Source organism: Macrotis lagotis, chromosome 3 (genome assembly GCF_037893015.1).
Source record: "Macrotis lagotis isolate mMagLag1 chromosome 3, bilby.v1.9.chrom.fasta, whole genome shotgun sequence".
In the NCBI taxonomy this organism is placed as follows: domain Eukaryota; kingdom Metazoa; phylum Chordata; class Mammalia; order Peramelemorphia; family Peramelidae; genus Macrotis; species Macrotis lagotis.
In genome coordinates this window covers 228,855,049-228,868,667 of record NC_133660.1, presented here as the reverse complement: position 1 = coordinate 228,868,667, position 13,619 = coordinate 228,855,049, and the positions used below count along the sequence as shown (strand labels likewise).

Here is a 13,619-nt window from a genome sequence, read left to right as displayed (position 1 = left end):
GGAAGCTAACACTCTAGATGGATGGACAAGATTTACCATGCATAATATAGCAAATAAATGATGCAAGACAATTAACTGAAATATAATAAATATTGCTGGCATTAACAGTATCTTGTACTAATATGTTAAAGAAGGTCAGAAGAGAAAGATTAACAAGGGTTACAGAAACCTGGAAATAACAGGAAGGCTTCATGAAGGAAAGGGAATTCAAACTGAGTCTTGAAGAAATAGCTGTCAGAAGATGGAATATCTGGAGAGCTGGAAGAAGGGAGGGATGCATTCCAGATGAGAAGAGAAAAGCCAGGGTAAAGAAGTAAGAATGACTATGATATAGTTCCAGGATGAGGAATAGACAACCATGGAGCAATTATACATGATCTTGACATAAAATGTCACATAAACAAGTTAGAATAACAAATAATAAATTATCTATCAAATCTATGAAAAGTTCATGACAAAGTAAGAGAGTAGATCAAAGAAGATACATAAAATGGATGATTTTTTTAATTATAAAAGTTTTTATGCAAACAAATCCAGACAGAACTAAGATAAGAATGAAAACAGTTAATTGAGAAAAATATCTTTAAAGCAAGTTTCTCTGACAAAGTTTCATTTCCAAGATATATAAAGAACTGATTCAAATTTCCAACAATAAGAACCATTCTTCAGTCAATGAATAAAAGCTATAAAAGAGCCAGTTCTGAAAAAGAAATCAATTTTATCTAAAAAAAATGGTCCAAATCACTAATAATAAGAAAAATGCAAATTAAAGCAATTCTGAGGTTCCATTTCATACGAAGTTGACAAAAAAAAAGGTAAAATGGAAAATGTTGAAGGGGCTGCACATAAACAGTCACAATGATACACCACTGATGGGACAGTACGCTAGCCGAGCCATTCTAGAGGCAATTTTGAATTAAGCCCCAATAGTCACTTTAATGAACACCCTTTGATGCAATAATGCCTCTACTACAGACCATAAAAAGGAAAAAGTCCCATTCAGAAAAAAAAAATATATAGCAGCTCTTGTAGTAGAAAAAAAATGGAAACAAAGGGGTTGCCCATCAACTGGGGGGGGGGGGGGGTTTGAACAAATAATGACATGGGAAGGTAATGGTTTCAGAGAAACTTGAAAAGATTTTTATGGATTTAGGATGAGTTAAGTGAGTAGAACCACACTGTAAAAATGAGCAATTATAAAGGATTTAAGAATTCAGATCAAAACAACAATCTATACTGTGAGGAGTGATAAAGAATGCTATCTACCCTCCTGAAAAGAGAGATGGTACTATTTAATATACAGTAGAATAAGACGCACATTTTAGAAAAGGCCAATATGAAAATCTAATTTTGTGTGATTTTTTTCTTTATTTCAAGCAATTTGTCCCCCCCCCCCCTTAAGAAACAGGAATCAGGACAGCTAGATGGTGCACTGGGTAGAGCACCATTCTTGGAATCAGGAGGACCTGAGACCAAATCCAACATCAGACACTTGATACTTACTAGCTGTGTGACCTTGGGCAAGTCACGTAACTTCTATCAAAAACCGGGGGGGGGGGAAGGAACAATAAAAAAGAGAGATAGGAGTAAGGAGAAAAGTCTTGATTGAAAAAAAATTTTAATTAAAAAAAAGGAGCATTGTAATTATATTTACCCATCTGAGGCAATGTCACAAACAGACAAAAACAAACAGGGATATTACGCTCTACATCAGAGACCTTAGTACAGTGTCAGACATTCTGAGCTGGTGACTTAATCTGGTATATCAATTCTCAAAATTTTATAAAGTCAGATCAACCCAGCACTACCAGAGGCTCCTCATTACATCCCATACCTTGCCAGTCCAATGTATGAAAAAAGTTATTTGTCTCAGTGCTGTTACTCTGTGGAGAGTCTGATTCTGTGGGCACACTTTCAGGAGACTGCTGGGAGGCTTCCGCCTCATACTGGGCTGTGGATCCAGGCTGTCTAGGAAGCTCAGGTTTACCTATTATTTGTGAAATGCCAAACAAATGCAAATCAATACATTAGACTTCAAGTTCTCCAAAGAATACCCATTTATCATACCTTATATATTTCAGCAGGACCTGTTATGGCAGCATGTATCTATAATAGGCACCTATAATGGGAAACTACTTAGCATGACAGAATTATAAAAACTTAATAAGGCTTCAATTCAACTAGGGTTTTCCCAACAGGAACCAGCAGTTTTAAGTAAATCTAATAAATTAATATCATGATTTATTAGAAGAAATGAAGTGGTACTTCCTTAAAAAAAAAAAGTCCCCTACTCTTATCAACAAAATCACCACAGGATTCCTTTACCATAAGCTTCCTTTGTGTACTTAAAATATGACTCAGTGTAAAAGCTTTTCAGGAATATCATTTCATAAAATAAGCACTCCTTTGACTGAACACACACACACACACACACACACACACACACACACACACCTCTCTAAATAACACGTACATAATTATTCTTCATAAGAGAACTTTAAATATAGGTACCTTAATAAATGCTTACTGAATAGAAAAAAGGAAAAAAAAATCTTAAATCACGAATGTGAAAATTAGTCGGTAAGCTCATATAAATGCCCTATTTTTTCCTAACCTGTCTTATAGACTATAACAACTTTTTTCTTTTTAAGACTTTGTAAAAAGGAGCTGACATTACCAATAATTTGGATTTCTTCAAATAGAAAAAATGAACATGGTCACTCTTGCTCAGTGGATACTTGAATAAAAATAATGCAACATGGAAATAACTTCCAAATCACTTGGCATCAGAATGTTTAATGGCAATCACTTGAAACAAGAGGAGATAAGAAACCTATTCACCTCCCCCTTCTCCCTCTTCCTCTACCTCACAGGTTTCAATGGCTGACAGTGACTGATATGAAAATAAAATCTGAATAATGATTTGTATAATTATTTTCTACTTCTAAAAAGTTTTCTATATATCTAAAAAAGTTATGCTGTCTTAAAAGCTATATCAGAACATATAAAATATTATTTAATTTTAATGGAGTGTTCTGAAATTAACTATGGATATTATTGGATACTATTTTCCCACTTTTTTAACATGAAAACATAAGATTTTTTTTCTCAAATCAGTTTTGAATACGTCATAAACCTATTCAAAAAATAAATTAGGAAGAATGGAACAAAATACAAAAAGCTTATCATCCCCAGCAGATGTAGTTATAGAAAAATCAGGCAGTCAAAACAAGTGGCAATGCTAAGTCCCCTTGTGGTTACTGTAAAGGAGAGAATAAAACAGTCACACATAAAAGAAAATTCCTGACTTAACTGTTACCTCTTCTTAGATGCAAGACCTAGTAAGACCACTCAAGGACCTATTCAGAAAGTTGCTGGACTATCTAGAAATAGACTGACCCCTGGAATGGGTTTAAGCCTGACTAATTTCAAAATAACATAATATTTGTTCTCATCTAGACAGTCTGAAGGCAGGTAGGGATTTGAAAACCTTAAAATGGACAACATTACATAATATGTGCAAGGGGTAAACCAGTAAGTGGAAAAACACAGTGAACAATAAAGCCCAAATTATACTCTGGAGGTTTCCTCATTAAAAAATAAAAATAAAAACCCAACTGACAGTGCAGTAAGTTAATAATCACAGCTAACTTTGTCAAGAGATAAGCATTCAAATATACAATTTCTCTGAGTATGTAAGAAAATAAAAGTACAAATTTCATCAATTCAAATAATAGTTTTACCAAATTTAGACAAAATGTCTTGCTGCTCCTCTCGACTGGAGAACAAAATTTTTGGATTCAGCCCCTTCATATTTAAGTTTTCCCACGGTGGAGTCTCAAGACTTGGTCTGTCTCTAGGTTCCACTTCTACCTCAAGATTCACTTGAAATAAATCAGGGTATTTCTCTTGAATATCACATGCATCTAGATCATACCTAAAGACAATTAAGATAACAAGCACACAATCATAATTAACTTTAAGAAATTTACCAACATCATTATATCACATTTAAACTCAATAAAAAAAAATTTAAATCAAGAATGTGTGTTCCAAACAAGAGAGAAACACTTATCCTGAATGACATTCTCTCCATTTAGATCAAGTATTCTTACCCTGGCTTAAAAAAATACAATGTAAATGATTTCATTTGAATCCTACATATTTTATACATTTAAAAACATGATTCTGATAAGGGATCTAGAGGCTGAATTACCAGTCAATGCAGTCCATGACATAAAAAGTTAGAATTTCTACCTGTATAGTCAAACTTTTTCAAAAATATGTGTAACTCTACAAACAAAATAAAGGGTCTGAAGCAGTACCATATTCTAGGGAGAAAACGTATCTGTTGAGATATAGTTGCCGAAGTGTTGAGATATAGGCTACTTCCTCAGAGCAGAGTATCAGCTGTTCAGTCTCTCTGGCACACTAGATAGGTTTGCTATTCTTGTTATAATTGAAATGAATTGTTTCAGATTTTCTCTGCTCAGCAGTGAGGTGCCTCTTTGTTCCTTCCACTGCTTTCTCCATCTAATTCAGACATTTCCTAAGGAAATTCTAAGTTACTTCCAACAGGGGAGGAATGACAATATCTCCATGGCAGATATGTCCAGGCACATGGTTTGAATATGTTTGAGGACCTCTACCATTGTGGGGAGAAAATATAAATAATGGCTGACATTTATATGGTTCTCTAAGTTTGCAAAATATGTTTCTTATTCAATGCTTACAACACCCCCATAAGGTTATGTACTGCAACAATTATTATACACGTTTTACAAATGTAGAAACTGAGTAGATCTGCCCCTGTCCTCACAATGATGAATATAGCAAAATCAGAATTCAAATGCTGACCTTCAGACTCAAAGTCTAGAACTCTGGATGAATATTCTTTTTCTTTTATTTTGAATTTTTTACAATTTTTTTTCTAATCTTGCTTCCCTCCCCCCACCCCCCACAGAAGGCAGTCTGTTAGTCTTTATATTGTTTCCATGGTATACATTGATCTAAGTTGAAGGTGATGAGAGAGAAATTATATCCTTAAGGAAGAAAAATAAAGTATTGTGCCTGATTGTTGCACTAAGGAATGAGCAAGTCCATCAAGATTGGTCATCACCCCCATGTTGCTGCTAGGGTGCACAGTGTTTTTCTGGTTCTGCTCATTTCGCTCAGCATTCAGTTCATGCAAATCCCTCCAGGCTTCCCTGAATTCCCATCCCTCCTGGTTTCTAATAGAACAGTAGTGTTCCATACCATACATATACCACATTTTGTTAAGCAATTCCCCAATTGAAGGACATTTACATTAATTTCCAATTCTTTGCCACCACAGAGCTGCTATGAATATTTTTGTCCAAGTGATGGTTTTTTTAAATACATTACTAAAAATATTCTTGTTTAAGAGTAAACATAATACCCCCTCCCCTCAAAAAACAATAGACCCTCATGAGAAATAAAAAGAAAAAAAATTCATGTTTCATTCTGTGTCCTGATATCATCAGCTCTGTCTCTGGTGGATAAATCCATCATAAAAGTTACTTCCATGTTTTTTTAGGGTTTTGCAAGGCAAATGGGGTTAAGTGGTTTGTCCAAGGTCACGTGGCTCAGTAATTATTAAGTATCTGAGTCCAGATTTGAACCCAGGTACTCCTGACTCCAGGGCCAGTGCTCTATCCACTGCACCACCTAGCCGCCCCCACTTCCATATTTTTGCACTGCTGTGATTGCTGATTGTAATTCCCTCCATCCATTCTTCCCCACTACCACATATTATATTTTTCTCTCTCCTTTCACTCTGTCCCTCTTCTAAAATTTACTTTAGGGGGCAGCTAGGTGGCGTAGTGGATAAAGCACCAGCCTTGGAGTCAGGAGTACTTGGGTTCAAATCCGATCTCAGACACTTAATAATTACCTAGCTGTGTGGCCTTGGGCAAGCCACTTAACCCCGTTTGCCTTGCAAAACAAAACAAAACAAAACAATAAAATGTACTTTAGGGTGGCTGAGCAGCACAACAGACTGATCACCAGCCCTGAGGTCAAGAGGCCCGGAGTCTACATACCACCGCTGAGACCCAGCAACCACCTAGTCCCGTAGTTCCAGACAGGCCACCTAATCCCAGCCCCTTGCAAGAAGTAAAAAAGGAAATGTGTTATATCTGACTATTCTCTCCTATCATCTACCCTCTACTCTATCACCCGTATCCTCTCCTTCCCCCCCTTCTCCTTTCTGAGCCATTTCTGAGAGTGAAGGTTCCCTCATTTCTCCTCCCCCCCTCCCCCTTCCATTATCATTGCAAAAGCTCATTGTTATATATATATATATATATATATATATATATATATATATATCTTTTATACGAAATCTTAGCCTATTCCACCTCTTCTTTCCCTTATTCCCAGTGCATTTCCCTTTTAGCCATTGACTCCATCCTTACAATATATCTTCAAATTCAGCTCTGTCCTGTGCTTCATCTATAAAAAACTCCTTCTACCTGCTCTATCAAATGAGAAGTTTCAAATGAGTATCATCAGCATCATTTTTGTATGCAGAAATACATGCAGTTCATCATCAAGTCCTCATATTCTCCTCCACTCTCTATGCTTCACCTGAGTCCTGTATTTGAAGATCAAACTTTCTGTTCAGCTCTGGTCGTTTCAACAGGAACATTTGAAATGCCCCTGGTTCATTGAAAGTCCATCTTTTCCCCTGGAAAAGGATGTTCAGTTTTGCTGGGTAGTTGATTCTTGGTTGCATTACAAGCTCTTTTGTCTTTTGGAATGTTATATTCTAAGCCCTTTAAGTCCTTAACGTAGTTCCTACTCAAGTCCTGTGTGATCCTAACTGCAATTCCACAATATTTGAATTGTGTCCTTCTGGTTGCTTGAAATATTTTCTCTTTGACTTGGGTGTTCTGGAATTTGGCTGTTATTCCTCGGGCGTTTTTTTATCTCATTCCAGGGGAGATGGTGTATTCTCTCAATTTCTATTTTGCCCTCTTCTTCTAGAGGGGCAACTTTCCTGTAGGATTTCTTTAAAAATGAGGTCAAGGCTCTTTTCCTCATCAGGGCTTTCAGGTAACTTTTAAATTATCTTTCCTGAATCTGTTTTCTAGATCAGCTGTTTTTTCAATAAGATGGTTCACATTTTCTTCTAATTTTTCGTCCTTCTGGTGTTAACGTATTGTGTCTTGATTTCTCGTAAAGTCATTAGCTTTCTTTATCTCCATTCTACATCTGAAGGATTTGTTTTCCTCAGAGTTTTCCTATCTCCTTTTCCATCTGGCCAATTCTGCTTTTTAAAGCATTATTCTCCTAATAACTTTTTGAACTTTTTTCCATTTGACCTATGCTGGGTTTTTAACATGTTATTTTCTTCAGCATTCTTTTGGATCTCCTTGACTAAGCTGCTAACTTCTTTTTCATGTTTTTCCTGCATCTCTCTCATTTCTTTTTCCAAATTTTTCTTCTATCTCAATTACTTGATTTTCAAAATCTTTTTTGATCTCTGTCATAGCCTAATCCCAGCTTCCATTTTTCATGGAGTCTTTAGATACAGGAGCTTGTACTTCCTCATCTTCAAATTGAGGATTCTTGGGATCATAGACAAAGAATTTCTCAATGGTATTCCTCTTTTTTTCTGTTTACTCTTTTCTCCAGCCTGTGCCTGGTTTGGGGATGCTTACTGAGAGCTTTTGAATATTACTGGGACACATGCTTTGGGGAGTTTTTTTGGGACACTCAACTGGGACCTTTATTCCTCCAAGGTCTTATGCTCTCTGCCTGTGCTTTGACATGTAGATGACCACAGCACTACCCTCTGCCCTGGAGCTGTGAGGAGGGGCCCTGCTATCTTAGTATGGACAGCCAAACTGCAACCTGGATCTGAGTGTGGGCAAACAGCAGAGTCCTGCCCCAGGGAGAGCAGAGAGATTTCTGCAGTATCCCCTGATCCCATTACCGTCTGTGGGCTGTGCTCTGGAGGTGCAAGCTGGTTTCTCCCATTTCGCTGCAGGTTCTGAAGCCAGTGCTCCTCACTCTACACTCATTATGGTGTAGTAGAGTTCTCTCACAGCCCCTTCAAGCTGTTGCTGGTGATGCTTGCACTGGGCTAGGCTGCACTGCAGCCACAGCTTTTTTTTCAACCCTCCGGTCCTGGTGAAACACACCTTTCCCTTGGAATTTCTAGGTTAGCTTGGACTAGGAAAATGTACCACTCAATCATTCTGTGGCTTCTGCCCCTCTAAATTTTGGCTAGTCATAATTTGTTGGCTTTTGGAGGTTTGGGGGGAAGGAGTTTCTAGGAAATGCTGCCTTCACTCCACCATCTTGGCTCTGTCCCCCCTGGACAAATATTCTTAGCATATTTACTAGTCTGAACATTTTACCAACCATCTGGGGAATATTCATCAAAGGCTCAACTTTGAAATGTTCATTTTTAGTTTTATAGTCAGTTAACTGTCGATAATCTAAATCAGTTTTCAGGAACCTGTATAAGAGTAACACAAAACTGAATGGTCAAATCCCTTGCCTTTGGAATGTTTTTGTGGAAATTCATCTTATCTCAAGAAAAATAATGAAGCTCAGTAATAAACATTTGACTTGGGAGAAGCTGGAAAGCTGACAACTTTGTTCCTTCTACTCTTTCCCTGCCTCCCAACTCAATTCCTGACATTCTGATGAAATGGAAAAACATAATCTTGCCACCACAGCAAAGCCTGAATATAGGAAGATCTGCTCAATTCATACTTTTACCATACTTTTCATTTCAAAGATCTCTCTTGCTAGTTACTTCTGAGCAATATTTATGTCAAAGTGTTGAAAACCATAAAAATATAAGATATTATCTTAAAGAGAACCAGAGATTGTAATGATGCCGATAAATTTTGGCAGAATAAGCAATAGAATCAATAGCAATTCTAAAGTGAGAATACATGCAAAATGTCAAAGCTAGAAGGGCCATGAAGGAGTCTCTAATATTCATCCTTCATTTTTTACACATCAAGAAATAAAGGCCGCTGATTTATCCTTATGAACCACCCCAAAGTGGATAATTCATGAGTGGAGAGTTAACAAGTTTTTTGTATAAGGCTCATAGACCATATTATGAAATGCTTAAGGTTGATTTATAAATTAGGAAGAAGAGACAGAAGGAGAGATCAAAGAATACAGAAAGGAACAAAGTAAAAGGATAGACAGAAAAAGGAAAAAGAAAGAGAGAGAGAGAGAGAGAGAGAGAGAGAGAGAGAGAGAGAGAGAGAGGTGAAGACTATCTTTCCCTTCCATCTCCTCCTCCTCCTACAGCCCCCATAGAAACCCCTTCCCCAGCCCTGAACCTCTGAGCTGCAAAGGTGGGCAGGAGTTGTCCTTAGCCCACAGAGATGATGAGGGAAAAATGAAAGTCTTATGAGCAGGATGTACTCATCAATGGGTCCCAACATGAGCTTTAACATTTAGCAATCCAGAGGCACTTACTGTTCCTTACACTCTCCCACTGGTTGGAACAGGAATCAAAGCAGAGAATCAGGCTTAGAATGACAAAAATAAAGGAACCTTCAAAATCAACTAGCCCTAATTCTTCATTTTATATGACAATCACCAAGTTATAACAAGCACCATCTTAAAGTAGTAGCTCTTAGTTACCTGGGAATATTGTTTTAAGACATGATATGTCCAGGATATTGAACTAAAAATAGGCTGGTCTATAGGCACTACCTCATGAAGAAGTGAGTACCTTCTGGAAGAAGACAGTTTAATATCTACAAACAAGTCCTTATAGGAGTGTTTGTTAGAGACCTTTCCGTCATTGCAATAATAAGAATGAGAGTAGGTGTCTTATTTAGAAAGTTATAGCAGAATGGCAGCAACTAGATTTTTATTTACTCAGGTAGGCATATTTTCTATATAAATGCCAAAAAATGGTGGTCAAGAGTACTTTACATCACTGTAAATGTCACTCAAGCATCTTCTGAATTCAGGGCATAAAGGAGGGTTATTCAGCAAATAACAACAATGAAAGTTCATCAGCAATCACATACAGCACTTGAGGGATAAAATGTTTTACGTACAGAATTTCATTTCAGTTTCTTAACTGTGTTGAAGTTGATGCAATAGGCATCTCCATTTTATTAATGAAGAAACTGGGACTCAGAGAAGCTGAAACTTGCTCAAGATTTCAGAGCTAGGAAGTGAGAAAGTGAGGATTTGAATCCATGATTAAGCTTCATGCCTGATAATTTTGATACTATATATGGATAACAGTAACTTGAAGGACTATCATGTTTGGATCCTAAATATTTAGCACAAATCTTTGCACAAAATTAGTACCTAGCAATTTAAATATATAAAATATAGACCAGGATAAACTAGGTAAAATTTCCACCTGTAGATCCCACATTTAAATATATGCTATTGAATAAAAAGAATGAAATTTTCTTGGATTATAATTATAATTCTATTGGTATGGGGTAATTTAAAAATCCCTCAATGAATCAACTGATTCATCAATAACTTTAATCCAAAATGTACCCAGTCCTTATGCTGAAATTCAGTTTTGTCTGGCAGCTTTTTTTGATGGCAGTTCATTTTATCCAAATTCTTCATTTCTTCATTGCCTGTTCCCACTTCCTAATTATACAAATAAAATACATGCAAAACACTCTGGGAGTTTTTCAGCACTATGTGAATGTGAGGAGTTATCAAACTCCCTAATCCTGTCTATCTAGTTCAGTCTCTATTATTACAGTCAGAGTAGTTCTCTCTTCTGATTTGTGCACACTAGAACAAAGGAAAATTTTCCAACTCTCAGGTCATCTAAGGCATCAATCTAAGATGTTATTCAAAGATGACCAAAGAGGGCAATGACATGAGCTTTGACATTACAAGTGATAAGTGCAGGGTGGGTTATTTATACAAAGTTAAAAAAAAACACAAATGAGTATCGCCTGCCAAGGCAATAGAGATAACTCTAAAAGAAAAGGAAGAAATTTTAAAAGATAAAGAGACAAAGGAAACATCAGATTAAAAAAAAATAGATGAAAAGGGTAAGTGTAATAAAAAAAGAAGGGATAAAAAATAGTTAATATAAAGATTGAGAAATATGGTATAAAAATAAATCAAAAACATTAAACCAGCTACAACATTGAGTAGTAGAAAGTAAAGAATTTGAGTAGTCTGGTAAAAACTGAAGAAAAAATTGGCACAAGAAGTGCTCAACTATCAGTGAAGGCCAATGATGACAATTATTTTCCATAAACTGCAACGCAGATTGCATCCATCTTGTTTTGTCAATGATACCTAGACTTTCTTTAACCCCCATACTGAATCAAACTCAACAATGTGTGGTTCCCTTTAATTGTTATGTTACTGCTATTTTTACAACTTTTACATTGGAACTTTTAATTTCATTTACACAATATTTTCAAATATTTGCTCCATCCTTAGCAAGGTAGTCTACCTAACCCCAACAAGAACAAGTTCTCCCCCAAATCCAGTGTCCAACTTTAACCTACTTGGCAAATTTCACAGTTGTAGCATTTCGGGGTACAAAGCCTGTGTGGAACTGAATCTGAAACATCTTCATTGAAGCCATCTGGGAAAGACAAATAAAGAGATTATAAACCAAATAAAAGTACCATACTTTCAGTCTAACAAGCCTCCCTCCATTTTCCTTCTCTGCTATGGTACTGCAGTGAAAATATTTTAACAGTGGACAATGTGCAAGCTAAAGAATACTTTCATTAACACTATTTAACTTTAAAAATTAATTGATTTTTTCCTAACACGCAATTAAAATTTACTTATAATCTTTAACTGTGCGTGTTTAAAAGGCAAAGGACTTTGTGAAGATAAACTTAACCCAAATGGGACAATTCTCACAGCATAGTCTCATGAGAAATGCAAATACTACATTTGCTCCCAGGCACACAGGGGACACATGCAGAAAGTATAAGGAGAATAAACATTTCAAATATGTGAACTGGTGGGTCACTCAATCAGTGACCAGTAATTTGAGCAAATCATTGGTTCATTCCCTATTCTCTAAGGGTTTCCAGAGTTCTCAGGATTTACACCCTTTAGGGAGTCACTGGTCATTCTCTATTTCTACCCCATGATAGTGGGGCTATTGCCATGTTGCTTAAGGACCACCTACTCCATTACCATTGTCAGCTCCTCTAACTACTCTAACTAAACTGAAATGAAATTTGTTAATGAGTTTATTACTGATCTTGGATTCTACAAAACTATATTGATTTTAACTCACTAGCTCTGGAAGAAATACCCAAAGAAGAGCAAATACGAAATGAATAATATTTGCTAACTCCAAATGATTATAATGCTGACATACATTGATGACCAGGATACAGAGGAATTAAAAAAAAAACAACACTGACAACAGCATGTTAAAGTGTTAGAGATCTTATTCAAGCCTCAAAACTACCTTACAAGGAAGGAAATAGAAATGTTACTCTCATTTTGGAGATGAGGCATCTAAGGCTCAAAGAAAGAGTTAATTGTCTTGGTCAGAGATAATAATTGCCAGAAGCTGGGTTTCAAATTATATCTTCCTGGCTACGGGCCTGGCCCTCAAGCCACTAGGTCAACCTCTATATTACTAATACTAGTATCAGCATTTTCTTATGGGGGGGCAGTTTTTGCAAAGCAATGGGGCTAAGCAACTTGCCCACGGTCACACAGCTAGGTAACTGATATGGGTTTGCGACTGGATTTGAACTCAGGTCCTCCTGACTCCAGGATCGTGTTCTGAAGTTGGCCAACCATAAAATGTTCTGAGCCAAGGACTCATAATTATTCAGTTGTTCTTGATTATGCAGATTTGTTACAGAAGTTTTTATTCATTTAAAATTTTAAATTAAAAAAAAAAAGGCTGTAACAACAGCTAGATCAACTGAAATGACTCACAAGTTTGGATGATTACTTCTATCAATGATTATCACCAATAATTACAAATACTTTTAGTGAGACTAAGCCTAATTCCACAAAAGTCTATCAGAAAATGAGGAGAATTTTATTCCAGGATACTTGAAGCTGCAGAAATGAGCCAAATATTCAAGTACCTAGGAGTTTTTTACATTTAAAAATCTCAGACTTGACTAGTATTAAATGAAAGGCCAAAGACTAATGGATCAATTCCAAATTCAGATTACTAAATGGTGTTAACTTAAGTACATAGGATTTACTAGATCAGTAACTAACAATTCTATAGTGCTTTAAGAATTACAAAGCTCTTTTCTCATAAAACCTCCTATTTATCCTGCTTATATATAGCCTATCTGTCTGCCCATTAGAATGTGAACTCCTGTAGGGCAAGAACTGTCCTTTACCTCTCTTTGCACCTACAAGCACGTAGTACATACTGAATAAATGTTTAGAACTTAGTGCCTACCCTGGGACACTCACATTCTAATGTAGGAACCAACCTGTAAAAAACAAAATAGATATCATATTTATAGAAAACAGACTGAAGGCAGTCACTCTAAGAGGGTAAGGCCATATTAGGAGCTAAGAAAAAGAAAGTAGGGCAAATAGGTTTTGATCTAAGTCTTGAGGAAAATCAAAGAGATTAAAAGGTGACAGTGAGGGAGAAAAGCAGGGCAAAT

At 36.3% G+C, this 13,619-nt stretch overlaps 1 protein-coding gene across 3 annotated transcripts in view; it reads right to left on the bottom strand.

The window, feature by feature from the left end:
• GAK (cyclin G associated kinase) overlaps positions 1–13,619 on the bottom strand; it is a 145,853-nt gene that overhangs the window by 39,417 nt on the left and 92,817 nt on the right. For all 3 annotated transcript variants that reach the window (XM_074230101.1, XM_074230100.1, XM_074230102.1), the window contains exons 18-20: positions 11,511–11,590; positions 3,744–3,937; positions 1,835–1,987 (exon numbers count right to left, since the gene is read on the bottom strand). In XM_074230101.1, the coding sequence (XP_074086202.1) occupies positions 1,835–1,987; positions 3,744–3,937; positions 11,511–11,590 (427 nt within the window). The remainder of the gene's footprint in view (positions 1–1,834; positions 1,988–3,743; positions 3,938–11,510; positions 11,591–13,619) is intronic.